Here is a 27,928-nt window from a genome sequence, read left to right on the forward strand (position 1 = left end):
TTTTTTGTTTCTTTTTTTTAATTAAAAATGTTTATTGGCTATTGCCCTTAATACATTTAAAACATAAAAGTTTTTTTTTTTTTTTCAAATGTGCTAATAAGGAAAAGACCCAGGGACCTGAACAATGTTTGACAGAATTTTCAGTGTTTTAGACATAAATAAAACTCATACATTTATCTGGATTCTTGAATATTTACTAGTACTCCTTCAATAATGGGCTTGGTATTGACCAAGAGCACATAAACAAGTACAAAATACATTCAATACAGATCACCGAGAACAGGAACTCTGTCTCTGTAAGTATCCTTTGCATTCATGAGAGGTCATCATACCACTACATGGGAAAACAAAGTTGGGTTTCCAACACATAAAGATACAATAACTAAATAATTACTACATACAATGTCCAGTAATACCCACTATAAATTGAAGCCAATAAAATATAAGAAATGCATTTCTTGTACCTACAAAAAAAATTTTAAATTGTATTATTTTTACAAAAACTACATATATATACATATATGTTTTGTGTATTCTTTAGAAAAATTGATAAATATAGAAAAGCACACACTAAAAACAAACAAACATAGATTCACAGAAAACCCAGGAAGGACATCCAGCCTCAGGGCCTGCAGATGCCAATCACCAAAAGTCAGGCCAATAGTGATTAATATTTAAAGGTGACGAGTATGGCTGAGATTCTAAACACTTGGCTTCAAACAGAAATCATCTGGTCCCATCCGCCATGCCTGTCCCCATTTACTCTGAAAAACAGGCATGGAAAAGTCAGGATCTGCCTGAGCTTACAGCTGAGTGGAATGCAAACCGATCCTCTACGGCGAGGCCAGGATTCTGTCCACTAACATAAACACACAGCAAAGGAATCTCCCCCACGTGACAGAGCTAGTCATTATGCAGTTAGGCAGTTTATGAGCCTGGGGCAGGTCATGCCAGATCTGTGCAACCAGACAAAAGCAGCCAGGCAAAATTTGGTTCCTAATGGGTAAGTATGCTGGCCTTTGGAACACAAGTCGTCACAAATAGACCAAGTGGCCAACTGAAGTCAACTGATCATAAAAGCACTATGTGAGCCCCATATTCCAAGGGAGCTGAGCATGGGTGAGTCAAGGGAGACCTTCTGAATGACTGCACTGTCACGGGAGCACTGAAATCCAAAGTATGCCCCAAGGCCCTGAGAGCATGAGGAGAAACAACCAAAAAACCCTTGGTGGAATCAGTGAATTCCTTCTCCGGGCAATAGCTGTGCCTCGAATGACAAGCTACTCAGTCTTCTTCACTCAGCCATCAGAAGCTCGTCACTCTTTCAAAGTCTCTCTCCCATCTAATGCGTTGTCTTCACTAAATGAATCTCTATCTCCTAGTGGAATAAGCCTAGAAAGTTAAAATCACGGTTCAAATCATTCTGATCAATGTTGTCCACTGAACTCTCCAGAAGACCTTCCTCTACACTCCCATGGACCGTTTGAGGCAGACGTCTTCATTCCCACCATGAAGGTTGAAAGCTCAGATCTCTGCTTCTTCACTGTTTCCGGAGACAAGGCAGGTGTGCATTTTCCAGTTCTCAAGACATTTGTCTGCGGATGAGTTCTTTCAACTGTGGCAGTGTGTCACTTTTGAGTGCTTCCCGGATGGAGCAGAAAAACTTGAAGTAGTGTTCAAAGTTGTGTGTCATAAGCAGGACACCGGCCAGAAGCTCGTTGGTCACCAGCAGATGGTGGATGTACGCGCGAGTGTGATTCTTACAGCAGTAACAGGAGCACCCGCTCACGAGCGGGCGAAAGTCTTCCTGGTACCTGAGAGAGGAAGACGGAGAGTCCAGGAAGTGAATGAAGACTAAGAAACTGACAACCAAGGCCAGGGTGGCTAGAGATACCCAGAGAAACCAGGTCTCGAAGAAACAGACAAAGGAAATCTACAACACAGGCTACTGCCTCCACCAGAGAACAGCCCTGCTAGGTACTTGCACAAGGCGTGCTCTGACAGACATGGCCTTACAAGTCTGGGGCCTGAGACATTTGGTCAGTCATCTATCACGCACCAGAGCTGGTGCGAAGCCCATGGTGTTAGGACTGCTCTTCTGGCAAATACTGCTCCTCCTCCACTCACAAGCACTAGTGTTGCGGCCACCGCACAACCTCCATAATTTAGTGAAGCCGTTTTAGCCAATCTCCGCATATCTCTTGGAAATGACCATTTGGACTATCCTTTTTCAGATGCAGACTACTGCTGCATATTTAGAAGGAGGGCTCGGGGGAGATCCCTTGCCCAGGGGCTTGAGTCTGGGCTCTACCACTCAACTGGGCATGTTGTTCAGCATCCAGCTGTGCACGTGTGTCTCATTCATTAACCAAAGACACTAACAGCCCACCTCCTTGGAACTGTGAGGGTATTAACAGAGCTGGTGCAGCAAAAAGGATTCAACCCTGATACTACACTTGTGTTACCTTTTATCACCTACTAAGGTACGTGACTTTTTCAAGGTCACATAATCAAACGCAGTATTAGGATTTGTCCCCAAAATGTCAACCTTGGCACTGAGAATGAGCATACTAAAATTTCCAATTAGATCTACAATGCAAAGGCTATTTTACTAGTAAGCATTTCTATTACCCTAATATTTGTTTAAAAGGAAACAATAGTCTTGGCTATTTTAAAGAAAATATTAAAAGATGTAGATCACTTCAGACCCACAATCAAGAAATTACAATAGAATACTAATAGGAATTTTGCATTCTTTTATAAGTTCTCAGGTCTATACCATTATTAGACAACCATGAATAAGTCAGAACCCCTAAAACAACTCCTTATAAAAACCAAATTCACCAGTGCTATGCTCACAGAGAAACCACAATCTGAGGCTGGTGACTACCACTTTTGGTCAAATGCAAAGTTACAAGACAACTCAATTCTTTCTTCTTTTTGCTTTTGAGACAAGATTTCTTATGCAGCTCCAGCTGGCCCGGAACTTGCTATATAGATCAAGGCTGGTCTCAAACTTACAGAGGTCCACCTGCCTCTGGCTGATTGAACCCACCATGCCTCCCTCAGTTCACGCTTCGTTGATGGCCGATTTAGAATCTGTATAGTCAAGGGGACTCAGGCTCTTTTCAACGTACACGCTCCACTGTGTCTGACTTTGCAATCCTTATTTTGCTCTGTTGTTACTAAAAGTCATCAGAAAAAAAAAAAAAAAAGAAAAAAAAATCAAGCAATGGATTCGGCCTCTTTCTGACAGCTTTTCTAAAGCAATAGTTATCTAGCTTAGTGTTCTGACAAGACAAAGTACCCAAAGTCATCTGCAGAGGAAAAAAAGGTTTTCTGGAACCATATTTGAGAAGGCCTAAGTAATGTCCAACCATAAATATTTTACGAAGTCATAAACTGAAAAGGGAACAGTTACATAAACTTAAGACAGACTGAAATTAAAAAGTCAGAAATCAAAATCTAAACTTTAAAAAATTTCTTACTTTTTCTCTTTCAGATTAATTTCCAATGATGTCATTTCTTGGTTGCACCCAGTTGCTTCGATTTTCTTTATTTGATCCAAGCATTTTATTTCTTCTTGGATTCCATTTTGTTGCAATACTGAAGGGAAACCAATAAAAAGTCTTGAACGATCAGATAAGGAGTGCACACTGGAAAAATTTTTATTCTAGTTATAATTTCACAACCTTTGACCCTGTAACTCCATTCTTAGAATTATCCCAAGGAAATCACCTACAAAAAAACAAATAGCAGTCTTTGGATGGCCAAAGACTATTATCTACACCATCAAGACAACTGAAGACAGCTAACCAAGTCCAAGCTAATCATGGATCCAAGTACATGATATATAATCTGTCATAAAGGAATGACTTAAAAAAAAAAACTGACTTATCATGATGGATGTGTAAATAAACTGGGCTTTGTAATAGCACATATTCCAAGTGGGTTAACATAGAACATGGCTTTAATTTATGTCCTCTGTTTGGAGACTCTGGCCCTCCAAGAAACCCACAGTACCCTTGAGCTCCTTGCTTCATGGAGAAACATTCCCTTGAACGGCAAGAGAAAGACCAGCTACTCTACAGAAATCCAGCTCCTTTCAACACAGGAAGTGGAGGAGAGGTATTCAGGAAGCGAATGATAGCAGTCTGTGTGGGTCCAAGAGAGCCAGATGGTTCTAGAAGGGTAATTTTAGTACAGCGACACAAGCACTAAGTACAAAATGCTATGGAATTGTTCACACGAATTGTGTGCTGAGAGGGAACACAAGAGAGCTCTGGCATTTTGGAAAATCCTTGTCATTTGGGGAAGAGCTGACAACTGTCTTTAAAATCTTCACTAGGTAAAATTCCACAGACTTTAGAGCACACACAGACACAGATATGATTGAAGAGGTGAAAAGAAAGTGAGAGGAAGAAAAGGAAGCCCTTCTCTGCAAGCTGGTGTGTGTGTGTGTGTGTGTGTGTGTGTGTGTGTGTGTACGAGTGCGCGCACACGCAGGCCACTCATCCCTAAAGACAGGCTTCAAGGGAGTAGGCCATGGTTTGGGGCCCGGGTCCTCTTCCACTACCAGGTGTGTCAGAATCTGAACTAACTAAACAATAAAAGAAAATGGCAGCACTTCAAAGTAATATTAGCAGAACAAAGTAGCTTTCATATCTCAGTGTGTAAAAAACAGCCCAGAAAAGCAAAAGGCGACCCAAGGATCCAGTGACGGTGAGATTCCCTGTGAGTTAATTGCATGGAGCTTGCAAAAGGGAGACAAGAAATCTTTTGTGGATAAAAAACAAATTAACTTTTAGTAAGCTGTTCAAAGGTTTCCTTCCCTTAGACTTTCATCACGATTTACTCTGAATTTTCTCTTTTTCAGACTGTGAACAAAGGAGGTCTTGTTTTGTTCACCACAAAAAAAAAAAAATCACATCCTAATACTGATGACCTACACGTACAATATTAAGTGCCTTGACCTAGGTGCCAACATCCCAGGGAACACAAAGAAGAAATCAAGATGGACCTTTATGAAAGACTGGTGCCACATGTACATATTTGTGCCTTGTGACTTGAGCCAAAAAGTCCCAGGAAATAGGAGAAACCTATTAAAAGCCAAGAGTGAGGGGAACGTTCAAGACCCACATGTCTCTTCAGGATTCAGCTGGCAATCAAAGGTGAAAGTCAGGGCACAGCCCCGCTCGGTCACTTGATAGGGGAAAAAACTCTCAAATAAGTCCACTCCTCTTTCAACACACTCGAGCACTTCATCTGGCCGGCTGACCCCGCAGATGAGCCTGGAAAGACAGTCATGAGAACAGCAGCAACGTGAGCCAATGGCCAGAAAGAAATCAGAGAAGGCTTCCAAATCAACGGAGCATTAAAAACAACCATGCAAACACCAGCAACCAAGCAAGCTCAGGGAGGCAAGTATGTGAGGCAGGGCTTGGAGCTCTGAAGGACAGGGACATGTCCTTGACACCCAACTCAACCCGCCATTTAATCGCTGTGGTGCTTTGGGCAGTTCCTTTTCATCCCTGGTCTTGCTGTCTCACTTCAAGAGCAATTACAAAGATCTCCACGGAATCATCCTGGGGACCGAGGAGGCAGCTGAAAAGCAAACAGTATCATTCGAACATTTCCCATTCCCATCTTTTCTGATCCGCCTTCCTGGTTACAGACTGAACTTTCCACCCTGTCTAAACACTGCACAGATGTTTTTAAAAGATACAATTTGCCTTATTTCTCCATTTTTGATGGTATTTTACAGATTCATTTAATAGTTCCTCTTGCTCTCAGAATTTCAGCTCTGACTCCAGGATCTATTACTCTAGCTGGCTTTCTTCATATTTTCTTTGCTAATGAAAAGTCTGCCTGGGAAATGAAATGGTATCTTCCAAGGGAAGGGCTAAGGTAGTCTGGGAGCATTAATAATTTTCAAGCAGGTTTTGACAGGAGGCAAGACTCAGAGATGTACATGATTAGGACTGGCTAGCTGCAACTATTTCTTTTTTTAATGTTTGTTTTTCTACCCATATCCCTTTTCATGAATTAGAGGAGAAAAGCTTTCATACTTTCTGATTCTTAAAAGAGTTTTCAAATGGGTTTATGTAATATTAAACAAGTAGAATCCTTATATGTATGCCAGTTTTCCTGACTACAGCCTCCTTCAAGTCCTGTGAGGTTTCAGAACTCCACTCCAACTGAAGTTGGCATTTCTACACACTTAGAGAAAAACAACCCCAGCTTTCAAATTCAGAAAGAGACATCTGTGAACACTTAGCACAAAAAAGTCCAGAAAATGACTAGAAAAGCTCATGCTGAGCTGTTCATCTGCAGCACAGCGAAGGGGGTGCCGTTAAAAATTGGTGTGTGTGTATGTCTGTCTGTGCATCCATGTGTGCGCACATGTGCAGGATGATTGTGAGACCCTGTTCTGGGGGATCTTCACACCCATGTACACAGGTGTGATTCACTAAGCTGTCCCTAAGATGCGTGTGTGTAATTGTATCTGGCTTTCAAAAAGTACTAAGATTATACACGTTCTGTCCAATAGCCCTTGAGAACAAAATCGCATCTCAGGGTCAAATTTCCCAATATATCACAGGTTAAAAGGCAAGAATATTCACATTAAGGATAAAAGACTCAAAAAAAAAAAAAAAAACACCAACTTTTAAAAACTGACATGTAAATTTTTCACAAACCAGATATTTTGGGATTTGTAGACACCACGAAATGGGCCGTGTAGCCAAATAACAAACGCAGCATCCCATGCAATTACCATTTTTCTGGTGACAACACTTAATTCTCATTCTGTTGTTTTCAGTAAGCATTATCATCATGAACCACAGTCATCAGGCTGCACAACAAACCCACTGACCTTACGCCTCTAATTTAAACAGAAGTACACATCCTTTGACAACATCTTACCTACCCTCCTTGTTCCTCCTCCCCAACCTTTGATAAGCACCATTCTAGCTGGACTTCAAGGACAGGGACATTTTCAGGTTCCTCAAGAGTGAGATCACACACAGGAGCCCTCTTACTGTGCCTGATTTATTTCATCCAACGGAATGACATTTAGGTCACCTGCGGTTTTTGGTTTTGGCGTCTGTATTTTTAATAAAGCAAGAAAATGCAGTATATAGCTCAGTGGTAAAATGCTTGCCTAGCACGCACAAAGCTCTGGGCTCTATCCCCAGCACTATATAAACCATGAGCAATGGTACATGCCTATAATCCCAGTATAATCCCAGCACTTGGAAGGCAGAGGCTAGAGGATCCATAGCAAGTTTGAGGCCAGCCTGGAATACCCAAGACTCCACAGAAGTAAAAATAAATACATTGAGAAAAGAAAACTTGGCTGGGGATTTAGCTCAGTGGTAGAGCGCTTGCCTTGCAAGTGCAAGGCCCTGGGTTCGGTCCTCAGCTCCGGGGGGGAGGGGGGGGGGACGGACGGACACGACACGACAACTTAGGTACTAGTATGACCTTAATTGCTCTGAAATCCAGAACACAGAGATCATCTTACCTCTGTTACCACTACAGTACTCTGAGATATATGTAAACAATAGAACCAACCCTACTAGTTACAGCAATTCAAAAAAAAAACCCAAAACAACGCCACTCATTGCTTGTCACAAAAGCAGAAACTTCTTGAAGGTCCTTATTAACAGAGCACATCTTCCTGCTGCTAGGTACTGCAGATTTCAACATGCTTTGACTTTACACTCATCTCCAGGTACCACGTTACAAGGAATAAAAAGAGGTGTTTGTATTTGGCTCAAGAATGAGAGGACACAGGGTAACATTTGTCCTCAGTTATGAGAATCAAATAAACTAATGTCACGCCAACTCTCCCCCTCTGCCTTGATGGAAACTGCCCAGCTGGCTGAGCATCAGACAGGACATGGGAAGCACACCCTGAGTAGACTGCATCACACTGTCACAGCAGCCCCGCCCCCTCCCAGGAGCCTGGCCTACATCCTAATCCAGCACTGGCCTTGGTTTGTCCTCCGGCAGCTCTTTGGTGACTGACGACAGCAAGTGCAGCCTGGTCTCTGGGACCGTGGGGTTCCCTTGAAAGCCGTCCAGAAGGAAGCCCCCCACGGGCCGCTTGGCTGTCTCTCGTGCGGACCTCAACCTCTCTTCCATCACATCTCCACCTTCAATCACTCCAATGACCACACTTTTCTGAAGGACCTGAGAGAAGAAAGAATTGAATGCTCTCAACCATTACAAGAACCCGAGACTTTTGCATGAAGTCCAACGGACAGAAAGAGCTCATTGAAGGTACTACAGATGAAATGTTTAAGGGTGGTGGTGCACCCCAAGAACCTTTAGGGCTCTCAGGAACACACTGTAAAAACAACATGTTTTATGTTTGCCATGAAACTAAATGTGCTCTGAGCAGGTACAAAAGAAAAGTCTGAGTTTTGGTTTGAAGGACTCTCCAGGCCTGCTCTGAGTAACCTCCAAATCTCTCAGCTACATGTAACTTTAGGAACAGAGGCAGTCTGTTCCTAAGACAACTGGACTATCTACTTCAAAAAATAAATAAATAAATAAAGATCCCTGCTCCCATCTTCAAAGAGCCAAATTTGATAAAACTAACATCTACATATAAAAAATACACATATACAAGTATTAGAAACTTTGTTGAATTTTTTTTATTGTCGGTGTAGGAGAAGGGCCTTCCTAGGCAAGCTAAAGGCTCACGGGAAATGGCTGACCTGCATAAACAGAAAGACCTCAGACCTTCTCAAGTGCAACAATCGTAACAAAGGCAAAGAACTTATTCTTTGGAAGAATAAATATCTATACAACAGAAAGAGCTCTAGAAAGCTCTTAAAGGAAATGACCGTCCCCCGCCCCCCCAAACTAGATAGAACTTAGGAAAACAAAACTATAAATGCAGGTGCTCTGCACACACAAGGTCACTAGAAATGAAGTGCAGGTGGGAAACAATGAGACCCTCACCTCAGCAGTAAAACACTTAACAGAGACAAGACAGTGGGTCAAAAGTGTGGAGAAAGAGCATTTCTACACACACATAATCAGAGCAAACATTAGTTTGGGGGGGGGGGTTTCAATGAAATGTCCCCATAAGTCTCAGGCATTTGAATACTTGGTTCACACTTGGTGGCTGCTGGGGAAGGATGAGGAGGTGTGGCCTTGTTGGAGGAGGTGTGTCACTGGGAATGGGTTTAAAGTCACAAAAGCCCACGCTGTCCCCAGAGTGTTCTAATGCCTCCTGGGACTCTAACCCTCTGAAACCGCAAGCCCAATTAGATGGTTTCTCTCATGAGTTCTCTTAGTCACGATGTTCTGTCACAGCGAAAGTGACTAAAACAGGGACAAGTAGCCAGTGTTTATCAAAATGCCAATTCTTTTATCTTTCAGTCATAAAATTCAATCTCTCTTATAAATGTATTGATTCATATGTATCAAGGTATATTTTCAAATATGTACAGGAGAATGAAAAACTAAACTAGAGATTAGAAACAGTACAGCTTCCTAAGATGTTTTAAAAAGAATGCAGGAGAAGTACTAACACATGCACTGATGGGGAGCATTTTAGGACAGTTAGCAGAAAACATGCAAACCGCTTTACATATGATTGCATTCATGTACTGCAGATATGCCTATCTATGTACTAAATATACACACGCAAGTGCCTCTGAAGATAAGCCTTGCAGGAGACACACAAGTCAAAAGTTGCTCTAAGAGGGAAGGGGGGCGGGGAAGGAATCTGGAGTGCTGTGGGAGGGATGTGCTCCTTCAACAGAACCGACAACCAGCCTATCCGTCTTGTTTAGTGCTGAGTGATTCAGGGGTAATTATGGTTGAGGAGAGGGCACAGGCAACTTCCCCAGTCTTGGTGAAGGATGGCAGGACCTGGACTAAGGCAGTGGCGGTGATGAAGAGGAGCGGTGACATCTGACAACAGGACAGGGGTAGGATTCTGGAATGGCTGCTGCTTACTGTTTTAGTTAGGAGTCCAAGGAGATGGTGGCAAGTGCAAAGACAGGAAGTAGTTCTGAAACAGTGAAGGGTGTGATGATTATTCTGTCCAGTGTATTCTAAATCACTGGGACATACACACGACAACTGTTCATTTAACCATGAAACAGGTAAAGAAGTTACCACAGCAGATCCGGCTGAGAGACAACTCTCTTCCTGCAGCATTGGCCCAATTCCAACCACCTGGATGAAACCACTCACTATCCCCAACCTAACCTAGGGATTATCTGAGGAAAAAATGACCGAAACAGAACATGGCAGAGCTTCAGTACTGAGTGGTATTAAGAATAAGTTCCATAGGCAGGCGGTGGTGGCACACACCTTTAATCCCAGGACTCAGGAGGCAGAGGCAGGTGGATCTGTGAGTTCAAGGCCAGCCTGGTCTACAGAGCAAGTTCCAGGACAGCCAAGGATACATAGAGAGACTCTGTCTCGAAAAACAAAAAGAAACAAAAATAAGCAAATAAGCAAACAACAAAAAAAGGGTAAGATCCAGGAACCAAGAAGAGGAAGGAACCACAGAAAAAGGAAAAGATGCATACATGCATACAGAGCAGACGGCTGTATAGACCTGTCCCTTCACATCACCATGACAGCTTTGTGTAGGAAACTCCTGTTCATGGAGAGAAGTTTGGTTGTGTACTCTACTGTTTAAAATGGAACACTTAGGCAAGGAGGCAGGCACTATTAGTAATATCAGGACAGAAGCACTCAGGATACAGAAAGGGTCCCAACACTTAAAAACACGCACAGTAACAGATGATAGGGCTGACTGAAGAACTCAGACGAGGGACTCAAGACTCACTTGGACTTTCTTGTCATCTCTGCCACAGAGATTCCTTTAACCAATGTTACAAGCATGACAAACTTGGTTTGTAAGCCAATACCAACCGCCCAGGTCCAGAGCAAAATCACTATGCTGACCTCCTCCGCAATCCTAGTTCTACTCAGGTCAGCAGTGAAGTTTCCTAATTAAGTTTCCCCTAATTAAGCTTACTAACCAAAATAGAATTTACTGCTGAAGTCCAAATTTGGCCCCACCAATCACCATTACCATTTGTTTTTCAGACAAGCTCTCTCTAGATAGCCTAGGCTGGCCCTGAATTCACGATCCTGCCTCAGTATCCCATGTGCGGAGTGCTGGCATTACAGGAGAGCCACCAAAGCTGACTGCTCACCCCCTGCTTCCCTGCGTCCTCTGCTCTCTGCGCTGTGTCCTTCACCATTCGTGAACCTGCTCTCAGTGCTGAGACTTACTGACACAGCCCTCTTCAGCTCACCCTAACACTTCACTGTTGGCTTCCTGTGTGTCAGACATTCCGCTGTATGATAACGATACAAAACTGGCATGTAAAAACCATGGATGGAGACCACAGCTTGATAAAAGCAACGGCATAAAGAAATCGGTGCGGTACAGTATGGCCAGGGCTCCAGCACAGCACACGCAAACAAAGGATGACTGGAACTTCCTGGAGGTGTCAGGGACAGTTTCATAAATTGATGAGTGACTGAAATGAGCCTGATGGAAGCAAGAGAGGGAATATGCCTGGAGATAAGAAAAGAAGAATCCAGGAGGAAAATATCTGGGTATAGGTAGCCCAGAATGAAACAAATGAATGCTTCAAGGAACTGCAAAATCATTCAGAAAGACCAGACTCCAGTCACAGGATAAAGGCGTCCACGATGAGCAGGGGCGTGCCAGGCGGCGGTAGAGTGTGAGAGCTAAGGTGAAGAACCACTGAATTTTGTAGGGAAGTAGGCAGTGGGTTCACATCCCTGCTTTACAGTGATCTCCCAGAAAGCAGAGCTGAAGACAAACGAGAATGGAGGCAGCGAAGACAGCCAGAGATGACCACCGACATGAGAAATAGTGCAACAGGAAGTGTGCGAAGGAAGAGTCAAGACATGTTTAAAGAGACAGACATGTTTAAAAAGGGATCAAGGAGGAGTGTGCAATTGGATAGTAAAGGTGCATGACCAGGAAGTCTTAAAACGTTTCAATTCCTGGGCTGAGGAACTTGGTGAATCCATAAGCTGAAGTTAAGTATTGAGAGAGACTAGGCTTGAGAAAACGAGACCAGGAGTCCAACTGCCTGAGTGTGAACATTCTAATGCACAACTTAGCTATAGTCCAGTATGTATGTGCTTATGAGTCTCACAGTAAGAAAAGGAAACTGGTAGTGTATACATTTTCAAAACGGTTCACCAAATAACGAACACTAAGGGAGGTTTGGGGACAACACACAGAGCACAGTGAAGAGTTTATGATGGAATCCTGGAGAAGGAAACATCCTCGGTTCAGCAAAGGAAAACAGGACAGGTAGAGATAAAGAGGAGCAGGGATGCGGGCGGAGGGACAGCTGAGGCACATCTGGAAGCAGAAGGGAGGTGAGCGCTTCCACAGAGGGGCTAATGGGCAGCCTCACCTCAGACTCTTCCTGTAGTCGCAAACAGCTGTCCAGGAACTGAAGTGACCGATCCACGGACTTCCTGGCCCTTTTGATGGAAGTTGCATCTGCACACGATGCCTCCCCATCTGAGAGGCACTGGAACCAGTCTGGCTGCAGGGCCTCCTGAATTGCCATGAACTTGGAAACTGTCATTTCCACGCGACCTCCAAAACCCCACACAGACACAGACTGCCGTGGAGCAAGAGATGAGGAATTAACAAGAGTAACATAAAGATAAAAAGGAAATAATTCATCCGGACGTGGCGACTCCTAACTGGAGAGAGGTGTCAATTCCATACCCTAGACGTGGTGATTCCTAACTGGAGAGAGGTGTCAATTCCACACCCTGGATATGGTGAGGAAGAGATTCACCACACTCCAAATTTTCTAGGAACCTATAGCCTTGAGAATATCCTTCAATGGTCAACCAGTCCAACTTCTGAACTATCCTGACACTTCTTTACCATGTCTCTCTGGTGCGACCCTCCCTGTCTCCACACTTGTCTCCTCCACCACACCTCAAGCCCATGGAACCAGACGTGGAGACCTTTTTACCTCCCACGACAGTATACTTGAACATAAATACCTTCCTCCCACTTCCTAGTCTGGCTAAATACTATATACCTGTGAGGAAACTAATTTAAATCTTGCCTGCTCTAATGTGTTCACCTCAGATCCTGGACACAATTCATTGCTCTCTCCTCTAAGTTTTAGCAGCAATTTGTATTTATACAAATAGAAAAACATACTATTTTTAAGTTGAAATTAAAAATCAAAAGCGTAAGGCAAAAGCACAATTGAAAACAATATTCATGCTGGGTGGTGGTGGCAGTGGCGCACGCCTTTAATCCCAGCACTCGGGAGGCAGAGGCAGGCAGATCTCTGTGAGTTCAAGGCTAGTCTAGTCTACAGTGAGTCCCAGGACAGCCAGGGATACAGGGAAACCCAGTCTCAAAAAAAAAAAACAAAAACAAAAACAAAAACCCAAAAACAAACAAAAAAAAAAAACCCTGTCTTGGGGGAAAAAAACCACAGTATTCATAAGGAAAATTAACAGACAAGTATAGAGGAAGAGAGTGCGCTTGCAGGGCAGTGGTGCCCACTGAGCCCTGCCTGATGCTGTCCTAAGGGATAACAGAGCCCAGCTTAGGTGAAACTTTTCATGGAGCTACCGATACCATTCTTCACTCACTACAAGCTCTGGCTAGAGATCCAGCCTTCAGAATTCTGATCTGCCAGCAGCGGCACTGACTGAGGTTCCACTACATACAGGTCCACCTGTATAACTAACTCATCACCAACTCTCCTACTCTTCTCGGAGTGTTAAAACCACACACAGAAAGCCACATCCAAAGACTACATCTACTCTCCTCTCAGCAATTTCCTATTTGGCAGGTACTTGACCTTCCTCCACCCTCTAAGTGGTTCTCAACCTTCCTAATGCTTCGACCCTTTAATATAGTTCCTCATGTTGTGGTGACCCCAACCATGAAACTATTTTTTTTTTTTTTTTTTTTTGCTACTACCTAAGTGTAATTTTGCTACTGTTATAAATCATAATGTAAACATCTGGTATGTGACCCCTGTGAAGGGGTTGTTTGAGCTCCCAAAGGGGTCGAGACCCACAGGTTGAGAACTGCTGCTCTAAGTTTTTCCAACAACATAAAAATGCTGAGGATCTGTTCCTGTACTTAACTCATCTTCAAGCAGACCTCCTCAATCTTATGACTCGTCACAGTCTGTTAAATCATCACCACAGAGGGCATGAAGGAAACGTGCTAGCAGCCGAGGGCCACCACTAGGCTGCCCGGGACAGGGCTGCAGTCTTGAGGGTCCTTCTGAGAACATACCTTATTTGTCACATAACCAGCAGGGCCGGGGCTGACTGGATCGTGCAGGGAGCAGTAGAAGAGGGAATCTGGCATGCCTGTGTAGACACAAAAAGAACCGTTCAAAGGGCTAGGGGAAAAGCTCCTCAGCATGCCAGCATGTGCGCGTAGATAAAGCAACTCTAACCTCAGCCCACAGCTGGAACCTGATCTTGGATTTCTAGAGGGCCTGTGAAAAGGGAGAAAAGGGTCGGGGACCTTCCAGCCTAAAAGAATTCAATGTGAAACTTCACATTGTGCTGACATGACACAGCCTGGACACGTCTGAGAAGGAATTCAACTGCGAAACAAACTGCCTCCATGACACTGGCCTACAGACAAGTCTGTTGGGCACTTTCTTGACTAATGATTGATGTTGGAAGACCCAGCTTACTGTAGCAGCGCCATCACTGGGCTGGTGGCCTTGGGTTCTATACTAAAGCAGGCTGAGCAAGTCACACAGAGCAAGCAGTGTTCCTCTGGGGCCTCTGCTTCTGTTTTTGTTGCACCATGTAAGTCTTTAAATACACCCTTCCCACCCCAAGTTGCTTTTGGTCACAGTGTCTTTATGAGAGCAGCAGAATCCCTAACTAATACAGAAATTGGTATCTGGTTCAGGGGACACTGCTGTGACAGACCTGCCCATGTTGTTTTGGGCAGTATTGTGGAAAGACTTTGGAACTTGGGGCTGGAAAGCCATTGAGTGCTCAGAGCTTACTGAGCTGTTATGGGGGCCTGGAAGATAATACTGAGACAGATACAGACAGTGGGGACCTGGCTGGTGAAGTTTCAGAGTCCCTCAAAGGTCATTCAGGGTCATTCTTAGGATATTCTGAATGGAGACTCTGTGGTTCTGGTCAGCTAGAGCTGAGGAGTGAGCTGTGATTAATAAGACACCTGAACCACTAATGTGAAACCTTCGCTCTCCTGGGACAATCTATACTGGTTAGCAGGAACTGAAAAACCAGCAATGATTCAAGAGATCAGCATCAATGCGGTAAAACCATCACATCAATGAGGTAAAAACCAGCAATGATTAAGAAATCAGCATCAATAAGGCGTCAGCACACAGAAGCAGTGGTCTAGAGAGGGCCAAGGCAGCATCTCATGCTGGCAGCCGAACTTTGTAAGATTCTCCCACGGTACTGGTTTTGAAGGCATAAAGAGGTCATGGAGAGCAGCTGAGGCTTGGCACTATGAGAGCCCAGAGAGTCCACTGGTGATGGTGCAGCCTCAATTGCGTGGAAACCCCAGGACTTTAGGGGTTAGGGAGAGAAGCTGAGGACTGGTACCATGTGACAGGGTTGGAGTCCCTGAAGGGAGGCCAGGCCATTGGCTAAGGTGCAGCTTGTGGAGGACCCAGCATATTGGAGATGCCAGACCAGGAGACATCTGTCAAGGACAGCAGCAACTGTGGGATGGAGCTGGCCTGGCCTATTACACAAGCTGTGTGTGCTGGGTTGCAGAGCTGGAGAAGGGCCGCTGCCAGGGTCCTTTGGAACACAGGTAATCATGAGTGAACCTCCGATGTGAAGCACTGAACTTCTCTTTCTTTTTCTTTCTCTCTCTCTCTCTCTCTCTCTCTCTCTCTCTCTCTCTCTCTCTCTCTCTCTCTCTCTCTGTTTTTTGAGACAAGGTTTCTGTGTAACAGCCCTGGCTGTCCTGGAACTCGCTCCGTAGACCAGGCCGGCCTTGAGATCCGCCTGCCTCTGCCTCATGAGTACTGGGATTAAAGATGTGCGCCACCATGCCCGGCTAGCACTAAACTTTTTATACTTTTGAATTCTGGTCTTGCTTTGATTTGATTATAACTGTGTCCTGGTTCTTCCCCATTAGAGTAAGGAAGTATGTAATTTATTTCTTATATAAATATTTTATTTTATATATAATATATAAAAAGAAATAAATTGCCCACAGTTCAGAGACTCTGGACTTTCAAGAAGACATTGAGTTTTTAAAGAGAACTTGGATTTTTAAAGTGTTTAAAATATTTTTAAACTGTGGGACTTTAAAGTTATGTTTAATGATACATTTCAGTGACACACTGATCAGTCCAAATTTGATTTTTGGACTGATCTGTTTTGTTTGTTTGGTTGATTTTTATTTTTCTTCTCGGTTTTTCGAGACAGGGTTTCTCTGTGTAGCTTTGCGCCTTTCCTGAAACTCACTTGGTAGCCAGGCTGGCCTTGAACTCACAGAGATCAGCCTGGCTCTGCCTCCCGAGTGCTGGGATTAAAGGCGTGCGCCACCAGTGCCCGGCTGGTTTTTGGTTTTCTTGAGACAGTGTTTACTCAGGCTAGTCTGAAATTCACTCTGTAGCCCAGGCTAGCCTTGAACTCTGATGCTCCTGCCTCTTCCTCACCATTGCTAGGATTTCTGGCCTGTGCTACCACTTTTGGCTCAGAACTCGTGATCAAGTATGCTAACTCAACCACGGGGTGGTGGAGCAGGCCTTGAACCCCAGCACTCGGGAGGCAGAAGCAGGTTAACAATAATCATGGGTCCCTAGGACAGGATTACAGGGAAGCTGTAGGATACTGTGAATGGATCTAAATTGAATCTCATTTTCAGTATGTTTCATGGACCCAAGATGAGAGTTTTGAGGATCTTTAAGTCAGAAAGGAAATAATTTGGTCTAAAAAATCTTTTTAGCCGGGCGATGGTGGCACATGCCTTTAATCCCAACACTCGGGAGGCAGAGGCAGGTGGATTTCTGTGAGTTAGAGGCCAGCCTGGGCTACCAAGTGAGTTCCAGGAAAGGCGCAAAGCTACACAGAGAAAACCTGTCTCAAAAAAACCAAAAAAAAAAAAAAATCTTTTAAAATGATTAATAAGCTAAGGGCTGGAGAGATGGCTCAATAGTTAAGAACACTGGCTGCTCTTGCAGAGGACCTGGGTTCCATTCCCAGCACCCACATGGTAGCTCACAGCCACCTCTAACTCAGGTTCCAGGGGATCTAACACCCTCTTCTGATTTCTGTGGTTACCAGGCATTCACATGGTGCACACACACACATACAGACGAAACATTCAGATACATAAAGTAAACATTTAAAAAATGATTAGTCAACCATATATACTTAAATTTCATATGGTACCCCACATTTCCCATAGGATTTCACTTAAAAAAAGATGAAAACAAATTTTAAAAGGTAAAAGCCCCTGCAGTGTTCTACCTTTCTACCACTGAAATTTGCTAAATTTCCATCATTACAATTATCTCTGGCAAGTGCACACTAGTCATGGGCACTAAATGAAAGGCCTGGAGACTTCAAAGCTGGTGATTACAATTGTTCTCAGTTGACGGACACTGAGATTACATAATCCTCTCTTCTGAACCAGCGAGGCATCAGGCAGCTTCCCTCTAAAGCGGAAGAATGGATACAGGAGTCATTTACCTAATGAGGCCTAGATGTTGGGGGAGTTGAGGAGAAAGTGGTCCACAGAAGACCTGGTTCTGTAGCCACTACCTCTAAGGCTTTCCCACAACTAACAGGGCACATACATCTGCACACAGAGTCCTACCTCCGGAACAAAAGATCATACTAGTCTGTCAGAACACATCTGCATCCTCTTCTTCATAAATGAGGCTCATGCCAGGGAGATGGCTCGGGAATGTATAGACACTATGGTCTCGGCTCTAGTCTCGGCTCACAACTTGGGGTGCTGCCCCATACCTGCTTACCACAACCACTGCTTCCACCCTGACCTGGCTAACACCTGTTCTCCCCTAATCCAACCAAGATGCACCCTCATATTCTTCCTCAAGAATTCTTCTTTATTCTGATCCCCTTTCACACGTACCCAGAACAGATATACGCTCCTTGTGGTCTGTAATGATATACGTATATAACCTTGACTCTACAAAGCAGCAAGAATCATGTGTGCTTTTCAGAACCTTCAATCTCTAATACTTCATTCTTAGATGCCCCAAAGATGATTATTAAAAAGAAGAAATAAATGTATGAGCAAATCACAGTAAGTCAACAGGACTTCCAAACTCCAAATTAACACATCACAAATCACACACAGATGTAATTGAAAGTCGTTACCTATAAAGCTCCCAACTCCTCTCTTATACTCTGCCAAGACTTCATGATGTTCTGCCCTGTAAGAAACACAGAACAATGCATGCCATAGCAAAGGATCATTCTTTAGCTACTCCGCAACACCGAAACCCTCTTCTCCTCACCCAATAAGCCAGCCACACGCTAGTGAATGCCATCCTCAACCCCAAAGCCCATGGCTTTTCAAGAGGTGCAACCGGCAGGGCTGGGCTCATTAGTTAAAGGGGAGGGAGACGATTTGCCCGTGCGGCATGAGCAGAAACTCTGACAAAACCACAGCTGCTTCAGAAGACCTGCATTTTCTGCCCTTTCTTGCCCCTTTAAAATCACTGTTAACACAGTAACTCAGGTACTTGATCATACAACAGCTTCAACGGAATAGTTAGTTTATACTTAACAAAATGATTTGCCTCTATTGACCTCATTTCAGTAAAGCTGTACCAGCAACTGTGGGTGCAGAGGGCACAGGAACCTTTGAACTCCGTTTGTTCTTACACGCAGGGAGGAATAGAAAAGGCCTGAAGGTTTGAAGGAGATGCAAAGTATTGCCAACAGACAGGTCTGGCTTGTGGTTCCGGGTGGGACCAAATGTTGTGTAATATTTAATACTTTTCTGTGGTGATGTATTGTGTCCCCCAATAAAATTTTATCTGAGGATCAGAGGAAAAGCCAGTCACTATAAGTAAACATAGAAGTCAGGCAATGGTAGCATATGCCTTTAATCCTATCACTTGGGAGGCAGGGATCTGTCTGGATCTCTGTGAGTTCAAGGCCACACTGGGGAACAGAGCCAAGTGTGGTGACACACACCTTTAATCCCAGCACTAACCATAGGTCTGTACCGACAGACAGGAAATGACAGAGCTGGGCAGGAAGAGGAAGTGACGAAGCTGGACTGAGAAAGCAAATGAAGGAACAGAACAGAAAGGCATATAGGCGTGAGTATACAGGAAGTAAGTCTCTCTCTTTGGAAGCTGCAGAGTTGGTGAGGTGAGGTTAGCTGTGGCTTTTCCTTTCTGGCTCCGTAATTTTTTATTAATAAGACCGTTTAGCAATTTGTCTACACTTTTCTTCTGATTTCATTTTTAAAATCTATAAATTATGCATATGAGGAAAAAAAGAAAGAAAAGAAACCTTCCTCTCTGTTACATCCAAGGGCTGGGTACCTGAATGGTTAGGTTCAGCACTCACAAGGTTGACAGTGTGAGCTGGGCCATGGCTGGGACCCCATGGATATTGTGCAGTGTGTGATGCGTCAGGTGTGGGGCCGAGCCAGTCCTGGTGTAGAGAAGACAGCCCGGAATGTCCACCGTGCAGTCGCCTGCTTTGCCCAGGTTCTGTATTGTTCCCAGACGACAGCCATTAACGACTTTGATGAGACTCAGCTTCATCACTAGGGATTCTTCCAGGTTCTGAGAAGAAAAGAGCATTACCTTTAGAAGACGATTCATGACATCTAAAGGCAAAGAAAGCAATGTGCACAAAAATGAACAGCTGCATGTCTATTATCTCTAGTTCACACCTTTCTTGGGGTTTAGAGACCAAGATTCTTCCTCCAAGGTCCCATAACAAAACGATAACACCAATCACTTTGAAAAGGAGAGAGAGAGAGAGAGAGAGAGAGAGAGAGAGAGAGAGAGAGAGAATGTGTGTGTGTGTGTGTGTGTGTGTGTGTGTGTGTGTCATACTTCTGTGGAAGCTGATAAAAACAAAGCAAACGAAAGGACTGAAACAGAAAGGTTAACTGTAAAAAAACTGCACATGAGGCCACTCAGCCTTGAAAACCTGCAGGGAAAGGTCATACTACTCACGGCACAGGTTACTAATTTGAACCACATTTCTTTCTCCAACTTGTGATGATAGTAAGTAATACTGTTTTTCCCCCTCCTAATAGTGTTGTTCAATAAAAAGATTCCAAAACAGTATAATGACTATACATCAAAGACTGCACAGCATACAATATTATCTGCAAAGTGGGATCATATTCTAGTTTATTCACATAGATATGAGAAACTACATGGGATTATAAATGATCTACGAGTGATTTCATAATAGAAAAGGTAAAACTTTAAAAAAAATACAGATATTCTTTCTAACTTCTACAGAGATACTAAGAAGGTTTAAAAAATAACAGAAAACATTATTTGTAGGATGTTGTTCAATAATAGTACTCAGTGTGAAAAATTATGGTTTTAATGATGCACTATGGAGTTTGATAAGCCAGCAGGTAAAGGTACTTGCTGCCAAGTTTGCCAAACTAGGGGGAAAGAAAAGAACTGACTCCCAGGGTTGTCCTTGGACCTCCAGATATACGTGGCACAGTACCTATACACATACACATCACACAAACACACACGTTTTAAAGTTTAAACGTCACTGGACATATCAACGTTTTATAAATACTTTACTACATCACTACAGCAAGGACTCTTGGGAACTCTTGCCAAGGGGACCAGGCCAAGGGTTTGTGTGCAAGTCATTGTATGGGTGCTCATTCCCATGAATGCATATATGCAGAGGCCAGCAAGTAACCCCAACTTCCCAGAATCCACCTGTTTTAGCACCCTAGTGGTGAGTTAGAGGTGCACAGAGGCCACACCAGGCATTTCCATGGGTGCTGGGGATCCAAACTCAGGTCCTCGGGCTTGCAGAGCAAGCTTTACACAGTGATTTCTGCCCCTTAGCCCCTCCCCAGTTTCATTAGTGAAATATTTATTATAGGTATGTGGTAAACTGCAACCACAGAGCACATCTTCTAAGCATTACTTTCAAAGACAATCAACAGAGTTGGAGAAACAGCTCAGTAGGTAAGGAGATCGATCGCCTTGCAAGGACAAGGACTTGAGTTCAATCACCAGCACCCGCACTTTTTAAAAGCTGGGCCTTGTGGATGGGGTACATGCTTGTGATCCTAGATCTGAGAAAGTGAAGACAAATGGATGCCTGTGGGCAAGGTGGCCAGCCAGTCTAGCCTCATCAGCTAGCCCCAGACCAATGAGAAACCCTGTCGCAAAAAAGGTGGTCCAGGCATGAAGAGCGGCACTAGATGTTGTCCTCTGACCTCCATTAGCATGCACACATGTGCCCTCCCCATATACACAGACGTGACCAAATAAACAAGCATTCACATTAGATAAAAAGGAATTCAGAAACACAAATATTACAGTTTAAGAACTAAGTTCTTAAATTTAAATAACATGATTATTATAGTCATAAGAATATTAGACATCAGAATACATATATATATATCTTCTGTACATTCTAATGAGACTTCATATAAATTATAAAACCTAGTACAAATGCTTGTGAAAAAAAGTCAGTTTCCTTTGACTATAACATCATTTCAAGTTGACACAAATGAAGAAATATAAAAATTATCGCTATTGAGGGTTGGAAAGATACTTTGGACACCAAGTGTTTGCCATGTAACATGAAGACCTGAGTCCAGACCCCCAGGACCCATGTAAAAGCCAGGCACATCAGCGAGGATGCAGAACCCTAGAGCTGGGGGTAGGGTGGGGTAGGGTGGGGGCGGATAAGGAGGGCTGGCGGAGGCTTGGAGCTCATTGGCCTGCCAGCCGAGACAGATCAGTGAATTCCATAGTCAGAGAATGACCCTGCCTTAAAAACTAAGGTGGAGAAAAGAAGGACGGGGTGGGTGAGAAGAGGAAGGGGTGGGGGAGGAGGGGGAGGAGGGAGGAAGGAGTGGGGGAAGAGAGGGAGGAAAGAGGGGGGGAGGAGAGGAGGGAGGAAGGAGTGACCTGGGAGGGGTGAAGGGGGAGGTCTGTACATATGATCAAGATACACTGTATGAAATTCTCAAAGACTTAAAATATTATTACTCTAAGAAAGGGTATAAAACACTTAACTTTTCTAAACTCAATCTCAACTTTATTCTCAGTTCTCAACTCCATCTAGTTTCTCATCTATCAATAAACATTTACATTAGTTATATCAAAAATACAGCTACTAGAAATAAATGCTAAGGGAAAACTAATATTTTAACAGTAAACAGTATAAAAGCTACTTTTTCAGATGGTAGTTGTTTAAACAATTAAAAGATGAAAATTCATCCTGCAACATTATAAAAAACCTAACTACAGGCCATTAAGAGTGTAACCTAGAAAACTTTACACCAGAATCCTGTTCCTCATTTATTGGACAGAGCTCATTTTACAGCACTCTGAAGCCATGCTATAGTGAAGTGAAGAGCAGTAAATATCTGAGAACAGAAGAACCTAGTTCAGAAAGTTCTAGAAACCAGAGCCTTCAGAAAATGTTGCTTGAATTGTTTAAGGCATGTAAAGCGCTTAAATGTACACAAGCTATATTTTTAAATTAAATTTAGAGAAAGTAAGAGCCTTCACAGGGCAGTATCTGAATTAATTTGTAAAAAGTAAAGCTTAAGTATGGACAGAGAAAACTTAACATTATCAAGCACAAGGAAAAACTATGTAGTGTCATTTTCAAGAAAATGGACGGAACTAGAGATCACTGTTACATAAAGTAAGTCACACACAGAAAGACAAGTGTCACAAGTTTTTCACTCACACATAAAATTTGAATTAAAGGGGGTCATTTTGCACAAATACATAGAACAAAATGGCAGAGGTATGCAGAGAACCACTGCATAAACGGTTGGAAATTCTGTTCTAATCCCAAGCCAAAATGCAAAGCAAAACTTAAACTAATGCAAAACTTAGTGATTTAAAAAAAAAAAAAATGAAACAAGTCAGCAATTCCAAGAGCAATTTTTAGAATTGAAGACTAAACAACCAAATCAGATAAAGGAAAAATGGGTCAGTAAGTGCCTTTGCCCTACAGAAGACCCATACAGGAAGCTAAATATAAAATTGGGTACAAAGAGAATTAAAATAAGCAACAAATATATTCATAAGGCAACTGTCACAAATGCTCTCAATATAAAGCAACTCCTTCTCCAAGGTCAGACCAGCCACTGCTCAAGAGTGTAGCAGTTTCAAGGGTGCAGAGGCTTTTACACCCGGAAGCCCAGGCTCTTGGCTTCCAAGACCCACTCTTCTGCTGGGGGAAGCCCAGTTCCTCAAGAGAGAAGAGTAAATATGGTCTAAGAGGCCCCATCATTTAACGGGAGAGCCCGGAGCAGAACTAACTTAATCCTGGGTGCATTCTCCATCACCCTTTCCCAGCTTGCTGTGACTGAAGAAAACACAGCTTCTTTCACTCTTAACCAGAACTATGTATCTGTAAGCCCTGGGCACAGCTGCTCACACAGTTTCTAGTCACAACCTCTTTTTGCCAAAGAAATTGTCATAAAACCTATGTACATAAAATAAATGCAAAAAGGCCGGGCGGTGGTGCCGCACACCTTTAATCCCAGCACTCAGGAAGGCAGAGGCAGGTGGATCTCTGAGTTTGAGGCCAGCCTGGTCTACAGAGTGAGTTCTAGGACAGGTTCCAAAGCTACACAGAGAAACCCTGTCTTAAAAAACAAAACATCATTAATAACAAATCATAAAGAAAATACACATATAATCTTACCATTTACTAAAGATGAAGGGGCTGAGGAGATGGCTCAATGGTTTAAGCACTTGTGTTGCGTGGGAGGGCAGGAGTTTCAACCCCCAGAACCCATGTAAACACCAGGTGGGTATGACAGCCTGCCTCTAATTCCAGCCTCGGGGCAGAGAGTATCCCCAGAGCAAGTCGGTTGGAGAAACCAGCGATGCTAATGAGCTTTGGGTTTGACTGAGAGACCCTGCCTTAGTGAATAAGGTAGAAGGATGGAGGATTCCTGATGTCGTCTCAGACCTCCACATGCATGTACACACACAAATGCAAACAGGTTAAAACAAATTTGCATACTAATGAAATGAACACACTTGCTTATTTTTTACATAAAGAATTAAATATTGGCTTAATATCTGATACTAAGGAGATACATCTTGAATATTTTTCGGAGTTGATTAAAATTTGATCTTATAATCATCAGTGCTGTTCCTATAAGGGCAGAAAGCTTTGTATGTAGAGTAAAAACATGACAATTCACAAGACACAAAAGTCCTGAATTTGAGCTGAGGTGTTTGGGACAGTACACACAGTCTAGCTGTGCATTCACACCAAGGCTGCAGTGAAGCTCCACGATGCAACACACAGTGGATCATTTGTCTGATGTTTTAAATTCCTATTTGATTGTCACACATTCAGAATGCTCGTACTGTTGTGAAATTTTCATATGACCTGCCCCCTTCATTTGGGCAAACCCATATGAGGTTGAGATTCACAACTTAAAACACTAGCCCTTCGAAACAAAGAAAGGACAGCACTGGAAATATACTTAAAATTTATTTTATTACATTTATATGTGTGTGTGTGCATGCGCTATACACTAATGCATATTAAATGTGGAGATTAGAGGACAGCTTGTAGGACTCAGTTCTTCCTTCTACCATGTGGGGCCTCAGGAATCAAACTAGGGTCACAAGGCTTTGTGGCAAGTGCCTTTACCCACTGAGCCATTTTACTGGCCCTAGAAAATGCACCTTAGCTGGAAATCAACATTCAAAAACAAACAGAATTTTTTTTTCAGAGCTAGAAGAACCAATACTTCCTATCCTCATTCACTGTCCAATGTTAGATATTTTTCTAATTGTAACATTCCAATATACTAGTCTTTATTACGAATTAATATATGCAATATAGACATAAACGTATACTCATGTACATAGGTTTTGGTTTTTGTCCTTTTTTTGTTTTTAAGTAATGTACCAATGACCGGGCTATGGCAGCTACTGAGAAGAAACAGCTCCCATGCATAAATCACAGGGTTTCTCTGGCCCATTGTATCCACTAGAAAGCTGTACCTACACAACAGCCTCCAGCAACCACAGGGCGTAGCTTCTAAAACATAATTTTGGGAGTGGCACAACCTGAAATCCAAGCACAGCTCAAGCGGCAGACCAACATCTCCATGACATCAGATGGTCCTGTCTGCTTGTATGGCCGCCCCTCTCTTCTCACTTACTGTGAGTCTCTTCTAGGGCCGGCTTTATCTTTTTCATCTCACTTCCACAGATAAAGCTTTTGGGGGGTCTTAAGGAGGAAGCCCTAGAGTGTAGGGAAAACTGACAGGCTCTGAGCAAATCTGTGCATTCCTGACAACACCCTGCCATTTTTTGCCCTCATCTGTCAAGAGAGAAAGAATGTTTAATGCTTCTTGAATGGATTGTCTTCATGGAAAGGTGCCCCAAATTTGGGGCTGAGACACCGGCTCAGAGCACTTGCTATTTGTGCAGAGGACCTAGGTCTGGTCCCTAGCACCCAAATGGCAGCTGACAACTGTCTGGAACTGCAGTTTCAGATCAGGTTTCCTTTTCTCATTTGAGGGTACCAGGCATGCCTGTGATGCACATACATACACGTAGGCAAAAATAGTCACAGAAAGTAAAAAAAAAATGCAAATGATGATCGAGTAAGTCTAAATGTTATTCATCACAATAAAGATAGACTAATCTCATCCACTGAAAGGCCTAACAATTGCAGTAGCTACACTTATTGGGTATTTACTGTGCTTTATACATTAACTACATTAACCCTCATACCAAATACAACATAGATCCTCACCTGCCTTTTATAAATCAGTAAAGTGAAGCTAATAAAGTCACTGTTGTGCTTTGAATAAGAATGGCCCCTGGTGGCTCATATATTTGAATGCTTAGTCACCAAAGAGTAGCACTATTTGAAAGGATTAGAAGGATTAAGAGGTGTGGTCTTTGTTGGAGGATGTAAGTCACTGGGGGGTGTGCTTTAAGGTTTCAAAAGCCCATGCCAAGGCCAGAGTCTATCTCTCCCTCTGTGCCTACAAATCAGGATGCAGTTCTCAGCTACTGCTCCAGTGTCTGCCTGCATGCCAACATGCTTCCTGCTACGATGCTAATGGTCTAAAACTCTGAAACTGTAGGCAAACCCCAAATTCAATGCTTTCTTTCAGTTGCTTTGGTCATGGTGTCTCTTCCGAGCAATAGAACAGTGACTAAGACAGTCAGTCACCAGTGGTACCTAGCAGAGCTGATCCTGAAATTACATAAGTCTAGTTTTAGAGGCTATAATACAGACTGGTGGATTAGGAGAAACTGAAATTTGTCAAATAGCACATGAAATGTTTCCATATTAACTGTGATATTTTTCATTTTGCTACAGTGTTTTGTTTTGTTTTTTTCCTATCTCTCTCCTCTGCCTCCAATCCATCTGCTCAGCCTCTATAGCAATTGTTCTCAACTTGTGGGTCTTGATCCTTTGGGGGTTGAGTGATCCTTTCACAGGGATTGCCTAAGACCATCAGAAAAACACAAATATTGCCGGGCAGTAGTGGTACACACCTTTAATCCAAGCACTTGGGAGGCAGAAGCAGGCAGATCTCTGTGAGTTTGAGGAGAGAGAGAGAGAGAGAGAGAGAGAGACAGAGACAGAGAGAGAAAAAAACAGATATTTACATTACGATTCATAGCAGTGGCAAAATTAGTTATGAAGTAGCAACAAAAATAACGTGATGGTTGGGGGTCACCACAACATGAGGAACTGTATTAAAGTTAGGTCTCGGCATTAAGAAAGTTGAGAATCAGTCCTCTACAGGCTTTCTAAATGGACACATAATATATTATGTTCACTTCTCTGAACTCTGCTTCTCTTTCAGAAAAACTAGGCACCTTTCCCAAAGAACAGACATGAAACTAACTCTTCCAAATGAACTACTGTTGTGACAGTGTAAGGTCTGCATGTAACACAACCTCTTCAGCCATCTTCTGTTTATACTCAAGTTAGGGGGCAGGTGCTGGGACTATGGGGCACAGCCTTCCTTATCATTTTCCCACCAGTTTAAAGTTTGGTTTACATTTCCTGGCAGAATGTTTTACATACATTGATTATCAATCATCACAGTACTCGCAGGATGTAGGTACAGTCCCATTTTGTCAGCGGTAAACTGAATTGCCAACAAGTAGTTGGGTCTAAACTTCCGTCTAAATTTCTGCCCTGTCTTGAAAGTATGTACTTTCACCTTCAGTGGACTGTTCTTCACAACATCCAGGCTTGGCTACTGAGGTTCAATTTCCTGTTAGTTCTGTTAGCCACCCCTGGAGCTTTAGACCTTACCCAAGTACCTGGTAAGTTCAGAAACACTTCCGGCTGAACAGCTCACCCTCGGGCAGGGGCCGGGGGAAAACGAGGTCCTTTTCTCTCTCAGATGTGTATATGTCCGGCAATCTCACTGGTGAGGCTCTGAGCTGGCAGAAGCCTAGACCAACAGGAAATCAGAAAATATCAAGGTGGGAAGTGGGACGGAAATGCAATGAAGAAAGTGGGCACGACTCACCCGCCCCCATCAGGGAAAAGAGACACTCACCCGCAGATTACAACACTCGGTACCGCCAGGACCCTTAAACTCCTGGCAGAAGATAACACGTGTTCCGCTCCCAGAACTCGCGGCCCACTGAACCACCGCCTCCGCTGCAGAGCCAATCAGGAGGCTCTGCGTCATCACCAGGCGCCA

The 27,928-nt window shown here is 43.3% G+C and overlaps 1 protein-coding gene and 1 non-coding gene across 10 annotated transcripts; both read right to left on the reverse strand.

The window, feature by feature from the left end:
• On the reverse strand, nucleotides 1-27,895 carry Qtrt2 (queuine tRNA-ribosyltransferase accessory subunit 2). 9 transcript variants are annotated; one of them, XR_006062553.2, is made up of 12 exons: nucleotides 27,782-27,889; nucleotides 27,540-27,673; nucleotides 26,760-26,799; nucleotides 19,594-19,814; nucleotides 18,388-18,443; nucleotides 14,318-14,394; nucleotides 12,444-12,656; nucleotides 7,997-8,196; nucleotides 5,140-5,291; nucleotides 3,489-3,606; nucleotides 3,056-3,185; nucleotides 1-1,814 (listed from the first exon to the last, which is right to left on the reverse strand). XR_006062553.2 is itself a non-coding variant. In XM_042259323.2 (11 exons), exons 4-11 carry the CDS (start codon nucleotides 19,791-19,793, stop codon nucleotides 1,583-1,585), a joined length of 1,248 nt encoding a protein of 415 aa, XP_042115257.1. In that variant the 5' UTR covers nucleotides 19,794-19,814; nucleotides 26,760-26,799; nucleotides 27,540-27,673; nucleotides 27,782-27,889; the 3' UTR covers nucleotides 1-1,582. The 9 variants fall into 9 exon arrangements, 7 of the variants coding, with proteins under 7 accessions (XP_042115257.1, XP_076404979.1, XP_015850149.1 ...); XR_013043746.1 differs by lacking the exon at nucleotides 26,760-26,799 and having other exon boundaries at nucleotides 27,782-27,895; XM_042259323.2 differs by lacking the exon at nucleotides 3,056-3,185.
• Nucleotides 25,142-25,274, reverse strand: LOC121821823 (small nucleolar RNA SNORA84). The gene has a single exon (XR_006062711.1). It is a non-coding gene; the product is annotated as a small nucleolar RNA SNORA84 (small nucleolar RNA).
• Nucleotides 27,896-27,928: the final 33 nt, after the last annotated feature.

The sequence above is a fragment of the Peromyscus maniculatus genome, chromosome 12 (genome assembly GCF_049852395.1).
Source record: "Peromyscus maniculatus bairdii isolate BWxNUB_F1_BW_parent chromosome 12, HU_Pman_BW_mat_3.1, whole genome shotgun sequence".
Taxonomy (NCBI): domain Eukaryota; kingdom Metazoa; phylum Chordata; class Mammalia; order Rodentia; family Cricetidae; genus Peromyscus; species Peromyscus maniculatus.

Bases quoted from the DNA above. Each gene is read 5' to 3' on its own strand.
- Qtrt2 (XM_015994663.3), bottom strand. From the start codon at position 19,793: ATGAAGCTGAGTCTCATCAAAGTCGTTAATGGCTGTCGTCTGGGAACA. The intron at 5,292-7,996 runs GCCAGTGCTGGA...CTGTCTTTCCAG, and splicing joins CTGCCGGAGGACAAACCAAG to GCTCATCTGCGGGGTCAGCC. The intron at 3,607-5,139 runs GTGGGTCTTGAA...GTTTCCCTTCAG, and splicing joins GCTGAATCCTGAAGAGACAT to TATTGCAACAAAATGGAATC.